This window comes from Lampetra planeri, chromosome 23 (genome assembly GCF_965212315.1).
Source record: "Lampetra planeri chromosome 23, kcLamPlan1.2.h2, whole genome shotgun sequence".
Classification (NCBI taxonomy): Eukaryota; Metazoa; Chordata; class Hyperoartia; order Petromyzontiformes; family Petromyzontidae; genus Lampetra; species Lampetra planeri.
The window spans coordinates 4,932,484-4,941,966 of NC_136129.1; the positions used below are offsets into that span (position 1 = coordinate 4,932,484).

At 44.7% G+C, this 9,483-nt stretch overlaps 1 protein-coding gene across 1 annotated transcript; it reads left to right on the top strand.

Annotated features, from left to right (window-relative positions):
* The first annotated feature begins 427 nt into the window (after nt 1–427).
* Nucleotides 428–8,144, top strand: LOC144726514 (regulator of G-protein signaling 20-like). The gene is made up of 4 exons (XM_078605310.1): nt 428–666; nt 1,455–1,544; nt 3,432–3,663; nt 5,161–8,144. The coding sequence occupies exons 1-4, from the start codon at nt 428–430 to the stop codon at nt 5,365–5,367; spliced, it is 768 nt and encodes a 255-aa protein (XP_078461436.1). The 3' UTR covers nt 5,368–8,144.
* Nucleotides 8,145–9,483: the final 1,339 nt, after the last annotated feature.

The following is a 9,483-nucleotide window of genomic DNA, read 5'->3' on the forward strand; positions in this document are numbered from 1 at the left end:
TCAGGAGGAGCTGTCTGTGTACTGGTTGTACCTCCTCCAATGAGGTTCTGATTTTCAGCGCGTTTGTCTATTTTACTTTCTTCCTCAGCACGTTAATTATAATGAAATAGTTTAAGGAGATTACACTCAGAATGTCTCGTAAAAAGTAGGCTTTATTAAGCAATTTAAGTCTTTATCAAACAACTTCGGGAGCAACAAGCACTATCCTTCGGTAACGAAAACCGTCTCTCTACCTAGTGTATATCCGGTCTCAAGCACGCACTACTAAACCACCGCCTGGTGACGTGTCAAACGCTCTACTCTTGGAGTTTCCCAATGTGGCCATGTGACCTAAAGGTCTTACGCCTTAGCGTGTCACGTGACAATGCTAACGATGATGATGCTGCTGTTATCTTGAACCAGCAGAAGAGACGCGAGAGGGCTGGACATGCGCAAGAGGCAATCCTCCGTTGGAGGGCTCACTGCCGCCACATCCACCACCACCACCACCGCTACCGCCACCACCACCACCACCACCACCGCCACAACTACCACCGGCACCAGAGAGGGGTCACCGGACACACGCGCAACCGCCCGTGGCAGCAGGACCGTCCATCGAGGAGCCCCCCAACAAGGAGCCACTAACACCTGCTGCTTCTGCTGGTGCTGCTGCTGCAGCTGCTCATGGTACCATCACTGCCATCGCCATCATCCACTTCATCTTCCATAGTCCATGCCGTCGTCCTGGAATTCGTGTCTATTCGCATCGCCACCATCATCGCTACCAACCAGAGATGGGGGACGATTGACAAAAAAAGTCCCGGTCTGTGCTGCTCGTTCCAAACAGTGCTTATGTTCTATTATGATATCCTCAGGATGTTATCTGGAGTGTTCGTTGAAACCCCGCTTGAATTATTGGAATGCTCCTTAACAATCCATCAGTGAACATCACTGACTACAAGCAGGGGTTCAGAATATGTACATACATGATATATTAAACTGTGCATGATAAACAAACTGCCTGATAAAAAAATAAACTGACACCTTGCACAGAGTGGAGTGGATGAATAAATAAAAACATTTCGAAGAACACACATTTTATTAATTAAATTGGAATGAATTATCAAACAAGAAAGAGATGAAGTTTCTAACATTCCGTTCCTATTGTTTTAACTCAGTTACGTCCTGCATTCTGTTGAATGACTTTCAATCATTTTCTGGAGCATTCATTAGTTCCATGTACCGTTCCCCTTCCTCGCTATCAACTTCACCATCACATCTGCTTTACCATCATCAGCCACCTTACCATCATCATGCACTTCACTGCTATCAACCGCTTTGCCACAACCACCACCACCATGGCCATCACCGCTTCACCATTAACACCCATTTCACCATCAAATATACGCACTCGTGCATGTCCTCACCGTACGGCCCCACATCTACACGTGTGTGTGTATGCGTGCACCATGCAGCCTTGCCATCCGGAACCGAGAGGAAGAGGATGTGGGGCGGCGTACATCGCGGGACACAAAACTGGAGAGCATCCCCAGCCCTGGCGAGAGGTGGGAGCCGCGGGGTTGTACTCGCTACGTAAACACACGTATGCAGACAGACAATCAGGGCCCCAGTTGCTGTTGGGTTCGTTTGACCATGAGCTGCGGGGTATATGGATAGATCAGGTTATATTGTACGGTCAAGCCTAACTCTAAACCTAACACCAATCCTATCCACTCCTGGTACAGTTATACTACATGGGGCAGGGGGTACAAAATAACCCGCGAAGATGATCCTATATGACAACATTTCTCACTTTCCCTACCGAAAACTGGTCAGTGTTGAAAGAGTTTTCCAAAATTTGGAGTCACAAACCGCAGCAATAAGGACTATTGGCAAATAGAGAAACACATTTTGCCCTGACAGATACTGGTTGGCTTCTGTAGTGTTAATTAAATACTCTCGAGGAAATTTGCATTTTGGAAAGCATTACATAACCTGTGAATATGCATATTTTTTCTTACTTATTTTCACTCGACAAGGCGATGATATAAATAGTAGCACATTTACCATTTGTTTCACAGGTTTGCCGTTCAAGCCAAGCGGTTGCCCTGGCTAATACTGTGGGTATATTAACCAAAAGTGCGCACCATCTACTTCACAGTGCAGGCGATCATCGACTTAAGTCGGTTTGACTTATGTCAATCTGCACTTACGGCAGGTCGCCAATTGCCACACCAGCGTTTATTACCCACGGTGGTCGGACTCACATTTACGCACGACACTGACTCAGGCACCGGTTCTGCGCAGTTTTTCGCTCAGTCCGTCGGCTCATCGACTCGCTCCAGTGCTAAAACTCTCTGTGAATTCTTCATGATTATTTAGCATTTTTATTGATTTCATCCTTTAAAACGGCTGATAAAAGGAACGCTTCGTGCTCTAGTGATGGTGTTGAAAAGCATATGTAGTAGAAAGGCGATTTCTGTATTCAATCCAAATAATCCAGGAATTATGAAGAATCAAGGTAAAAACCGTCATAAACACTATTATTGTACTTCATATATGATTGATTCAATATGCTATTTGTATTCGTATCAATAAAAGTTGCATATCAGACTCTCGGTCAGGAACGTAACCCCCGATTGTAGAATTGTTTCTCTAGGAAAATCTGTCTCGACTTACGCCGTTTCGAGTTACGGCACCTTTTTTTTAGGAAAGTAAACCTGACGCAGTTCCAAGGACCGCCTGTAGATCCCATGAACTTATCCAAAAAAATAATAGGCCATGTGTGCCAGCATCACGGTCCAAATTTGCAAGTTACTTAATTGGGTAAAGCCACATACAAGTGTAATGCGAGCGTAAACGGGGTTCGCTGGTGGGCTCTGGGCCAATCATACGGCCCGGGGTATTGGGGGGCGGAGCCCAGTATGGGGGCATATGAGAGGGCCCGCCGTTCACCTCGGGTCCAATCGGAAGTGAGGTGAATGGGGGTGGAGCCAGCAGGGCGCTATGGGAAGGCCGGATCTGAAGGTCCGGAAGGGGAGGAGACAGGATCACGTGGTGAAGGGGATATAGGTGGGAGCCCAGAAGGGCTCGAGGTCAGTTGGGAGAGTCACGAAGGTGGACCATATTGGGTGGCCGGAGGGAATCCGCGCCATCAGCCACGTGGCTGAAGGGGCTTCGGCACACCGTCGGCCAGTGGTGTGCAGAGTGGAGAAGCGGAAAGACTGACGAGGAAGCGCGTGCGGGGCGCGCGCGAGGAGACGCTGGTCCGCTGTCGGGACCAGCAGGGTGCGAGGAAGAAATTGAATAAAGAGCAACGGAGACCAGCAGTGTGTGACGAAGTCTTTTATTACACAAGCATTAACTACCGCGGGACAATACTTAGTGACAGCCTTGGGTGCTATAATAATGGCACAGATAGCAAATATACTGATGATTTGATTTGTCAACAGTGCTCCGTCTCCCGAGGAGGTGCGTGCCTGGGGCCGCTCGTTCGACCGGCTCATGCGCTCGGCGGCTGGACGGCGAGTCTTCCGCGAGTTCCTGCGCTCCGAATTCAGCGAGGAGAACCTGCTCTTCTGGCTGTCGTGCGAGGAGCTGACACACGAAAGCGATCCCGCTGCCATCGAGGAACGCGCCAGGAACATCTACGAAGACTACATCTCCATCCTGTCTCCCAAGGAGGTCAGAGTCCATGCCTTCTGCATTCATCTGTGTCCATCTATGCATTCCATTCCCATGCACCCGCTGAAGAAATCTGTGCGACAAAGCTTGGAGATGTTGCACATTTGGAATTACACTGAGACAGCAAGATGTAGATGGGAGCATTCAAACTTTTAAGAAAAGAAAGTTGTTTGGGCAGGACAGAAAGCCTTGGAGATGAGGAAAGGGAGTGATGGAACCAGCTTGTGTGTAGGGTTAGGTGGATTAATACATTGCAGGATTGTGAGATACGGTGACGGCTTCATCAAGCAGTGGACTGATCATGGCTAATGATGATTGATCAAATAGTTCAACAATATGTTAGTCCCTAGTCCAACAGCATTCACCCAGGTAACACGCTGCATACTGTTGTTTGACAGTGGCTGCAATTATGCTCATCATTCCTTGAACACTCATCACTGCCCTGTCTGGGGTTTGCACCATTCTGCCTGCGATTAATACAGCTTCATATTCTGGCGAATTAAAGTCGGTAACCTCATGAACAACTTCATGTTCCAACATATTTCGGTGAAATATCTCCTTTGTGTGTCTAATAAACGGCAGCATCAGGTCTAATGGAGGTCAAAATCTTGACCAGTAATCGTTCCAACATCTCAGTTAAAATGATTCTACTCCATATTTTGCTGAATAAACATCCCCATCCTAGAGCATCTCCACTCTTTTTTTAATCGTTAAAGCAAACTCCACGACATGCCTACTGGATGCCTGCATAATCAATTATTCAACACCTCCACATTCCATACCTTGTAATGAACACATCTACTGTACATAGTTTGTCCAAAGAAAGTGGCAACAACGATCATAAATTCATGACCATACTCTTGTTCCAAGCATCATCAGCAAACTAACAACTTTTCTTCGTCGTCTGCGTTGAACATATCTTACACTGCTTGATTGATGGAGGCCATCATCTTTAATGTCAATGCTTCAACATCTGAACTTTTTTTCGGGAAAACATCTACATTATTTCTAGATTTGAAGCTTTCGTGACTGCAAGGATTCATATTCTTAGATTTTTTCGGTAAAGTCACGTAGGTAAAAAATTAAAATTAATAAAAGTAAAATAAAAAATAAAATAAAAATAAAAATCACGACGTTTCGAAGGCATTATATTGTGTGCCTAATTTCAACTTCTTCTTGTGTCTTGTGCTAAATAGAAATCATCATTAAAATTATCAACCCATTAACAGCTCCATGTTTAATATCTCAACCATTATATTCACCTAACAAATGCAACTATCAAACGCACTAACCCATTAACGTCGTCGCGTACAACATCTGTTGTTCCATTTACCTTACAAGAGCCATCATGAAACCCATCAGCATCCCCATGCTTAACACGCCATTCCATCCATGTAACAAAGGCTGCGTCTTCGCCCCCCCCCCCTCCATTGACCCATAAACATTCGTGGCGGACGTCCGTGAGATCGTATGGCATTGGGGGGCCGTGCCGCGCAGGTGAGCCTGGACTCGCGGGTGCGAGAAGTCATCAACAGAAACATGCTGGAGCCCACACCGCACACCTTCGACGACGCGCAGCTGCAAATCTACACGCTCATGCACCGGGACTCCTACCCGCGCTTTATCAACTCGGTGCTCTACAAGTCCCTCCTCAACTCCACCAGGGCCTCCTCGACCGCCGGCTCCTCCTTGTCGGAGCCGTAGTAGGCCGGCGACGGCGGGTGACGGGAGAGCGATATTTTGGCCGCGGGACGTGGGGTAGGTGCGCAGACGTGAGCTGCGTTTGTAAAAAGATGTGTGGGCAGATGGGCGTGTGTGGGGAGTCATAACAATGCTCCCTCCTCAATGCTGGAGCCTGTTTGATTTGGGGTGAATGACGCGTTCTCAGGATGAACTTTAGTGTGGGCCAGTCGCGGGGTCCAAAGATATAACAAGGGGACACCTAGTTGTTAACAAAGAGGCCTGTGGGACCTCCCCTTCTCGAGATAATGTGAGATCCTTAAAGAGTTCTGTATGCTCGGCAAATCTTTAGGCTGAGCAGGGAGAACTTTGCGTAAAAAGAAATACAAGGGCTTAACCTGAACGGGCCTTGAAGCCGGGCAGGAGGGTGTGTGTGTGTGTGTTTACTTCACTGTTTTTAACGATAAGCAGGGAACATTCCACAGCCCATCATCTAACCGACCATTAGACCACTCTTGAGCACAGTAATGCGGCTTGCATCTTTTTTTTTTGGGCCAAGTTGTACGGTGGCGGGGCGGTGGGTTGCTATGATTAACGAGTGTCTCCTTCTCTTCTCTGACATCGGAGTCGCTTTAAAGAAAGAAGACTTGGTCGAGGGATTTCCTCACTTTCATTTGTTGCTTCAGGAGGTTGAGTTAGAGCGATCTTTTCCACGGTGCTGAACAGTGAGACGCTTGATGGGTGGCTCAGTAAGTTGTTTCATAGCCTTTATGTGATGAGCAGTACAAGCCGAACCTAGCTGCTTGCTTGCTGCTCACGGATGTGCATGCAACTCCATGATGCTCAGTGTTTTGAAAGGTAGGGCCGGCTGAGAGGCAGCTTAAGAGAGGTAATGATTTAGGGACACGGAGTAAAAATGACATTTACACAAACGCATAAAATATGGGCATCATTGCCTTTTTGGCTTTTAGTGGTTTTTAAAATGGACTTTTTTAGACTTTGTATCTTCAGTTTGATGAGTCGGAGAGCAGATGCAGCCTCTGAGTTTCCCATAATCACCTTCTCCAGTTGACGAACATCTCTACCAACTTGGAAAATAAAATATGCATGTGCACGCCAGTACAATGCACACATATATTATATTATTAAACACACTGAGGATAAATACATTGAAGCAATCTGGAGAGAGAAATAATCTCCACAATACCACAGGGCTTGAAATGTGCCAAGCACCCTGTAGTTTTCACCAGCCTTGCTAAAATGCTGAAAGTGTGGCCGTGCTGAATCTTATGGCAGAAAAACGGCAATGAAAATGTGATAAAAAAAAAATATTATCTTCACTTGTACAGATATTTTAGTTTTCCTGTGAGCTGCAGTGACAGTGCTGAAGGGAGTCAAGGGCGATTTTTCTTCCCTGCCTTTCTCACCAGAAAAGCTGTGTTCTCTCTCTACAGTCTTAACGGTGTCTTCAGCAATGTTTAGGCTGCAGCACTGCTGCTGTGCAAGCCCAGGTCAGCGAGGCCTTCGTAATGTGAAGTTGAGTATTTTTTGTTTAATTCCTATCGATTTAGGCCTGAGGGCGAGACATTTCATGGTGCATAAGTGACCGGTAAAAGGCATTTTCGGTGAGCAAATGCCTTAACAAACCTTTCAATGAATCAATTTATTTAATTCCAAGGCCTAGGTGAGGGTTTCACCATGGGCGAGGTGGACAGCATGCTTTATTTATTGATTGGTTTTGGCTGAATGCATGGGAAATCTCAGTAGTAAGCCTTTCCAAGTGTATTTCCATAAGGGCCAGATTTGCATTATGTAATCTGGCCAGAGATTGTGAACGTGAGGGCTGGGGATGGGGTGAACACTTAAGTACACTTAAATTGAACGGTGCCAATATGTTGCATGCAATTTACTTGATGTTTACTAACTACGTGAAAAAAAATTCTGCGCCAGAGAAGTCTAACTTTTACGTTGTGTTGCTTCTTTTGCGCGGTAGAGTTGAGCTGACTGAAAGAACACTCTATTTTATTTACTGTAATCATTAATAAGGTTACGCTAGGCCCGCCAGCCTGTAGACCAACCAACCCCTCTCCTAGAGAAGCCAGTTTCAAAGTGCTAGACAAGATACACAGTGAGATGGCGGATTCTCCTGGGGCAGTTCCCGAACACAAGGATCTAAGGGTCTGCCGCCTGTGAGAATCACCACAATGGACGTTTCTTATCCCCGTGCCTCCATTAGCATAGCACGATCGGCATGCCACAACTCAAGATGAAAGTTGATTAAGCCAAAAAGATGGGGGGGGGGGGGGGACAAAAACAACCACGAATATTCTATAAATTATCATCAAAACAAAAATACACCAAGTTATAACTGTAAACAAAAAATGTTGCACATTTATTTCATTTTAAATTATGTAAATATATGTACATACAATTGCGTGTGAAAGACAACGCAAGTTTGAAATGTGTGTTGCGTTGGTCTTTTAATTTATACACCAGGGGGGTTTTTAATTGTTAATGTTTCACGAGCAATAAAAAATATATATATAGAAAAAAAGAAAAGGATTTTTGTAAATACTTTATGAACATCAAGTCCATTTCCTTCTAGGGGTAGCAAATAAGTAATCGGGACAGATTTAATTGCTATTAATTTATTTTTCAGATCAGATATGCTTTAGTTGCTGAAGCTCAAAGGTTTCACGTGCTTGAAATGCTACTTTAAGGGGAAAGCGAGTGCTGACGCAGCATCAATTTGCAAGTTGGCGTGGCTTTTTGTGACTTATTTTCAGTCTGAGATTACATTGAGATCTCTAACTGGGGCTGCAAAATAAAATATATATTTTCCTTCACGTTAAGTGTTAATTTTCTTCACCTCGTGAAAACTGTGCCAAAACATTACGTTTGGTGCCAACATCAAAATATTTGTATAAACTTTACTGCTACTTAAGTTTTTCTGCTTGTGCTGTATAGCCCCCTGATGTGTTTTTGGGTTGTACTGCATGTTGTTCGACATGATGTCGGGAAACGAAGAAACTCCCAGCACATGGAGCAATACGTCAAACATTCATTCAGTTCGTGTACAAGCTCCCAGCACCTGAAACGAAATGTCGGACATCATGGCGAACACGCTGTTGAACCCGAAAACACACCAGTGCCGTGAATGTTTCTAAGAACTGAAAAAAAGAGACGTGGATTTTATGACCGTGTAATATCCCATTGTGAACATTTGGAGGTTTTTTTGTTATGCCAAGATGTGGGTTTGACATATTTTATTGCGAACAGCATCTATTGAACAAAGTGTGACGTCTGCCTTCTGCCATTGTGCAGGGTGTAACGCAAACCCAAATATATGGACGTGGGCTGCACCTATATGCTATGAAGCAACATATAGCGTAATGCCACCAATGTATATTATTTTACTTACACCACACTCTTCGACAGTACGGTATTCTACACAGCAAGCATGCAACAATTCATTGGTTAAAATATATTCAAACGGTCACAATATATTAATTGAATCATGCATCGTACAATCTATTATTTACAATTAAAGTACGTTTAGGCAGAGCGTAATTTCTCAAATATTTTCTGGGTTACTAATAGAAGACTGGATTAGGTGGCAGATGAGCAATATCCACAGCCATAGCGAGAGGGATACTGGATGTGGTGTGCTGGGTGAAGACATTTCTATTGGCCGCTGACCCAAACAAACCTGGCTGAAAGTAAGCTCCATCTTCAAGCTAATAGGTCAAACCAGATTAGAGAGAATACAAGACAAATAAAAGACTAACAGGAACTAGTAATACTCTTTGGTTCTTTCGGTAAAGTCACGTAGGTATAGAATAAAATAAATCACGACGTTTCGGGCGCAACACACAAGCGTCCATCATCAGGTGGGAAAGCATGGATTCCTGCAGTCACGAAAGCTTTAAATCAAGAAGGAACTAGTTATTGACAAAAAATGGAATATCAAAATTGGTAAATCACTACATATCGACCTATCTACTGTAGTTAAGGTAAAATACGACATTGGGATTTAGCTGCTGAACATATTGCCATATGCACGAATGTCCATTTAGTAGTAGTGAAAAAAATCGATATTCCTATGGCAAGGATCAGTCTCCCCCATGGGACGTATTCGTA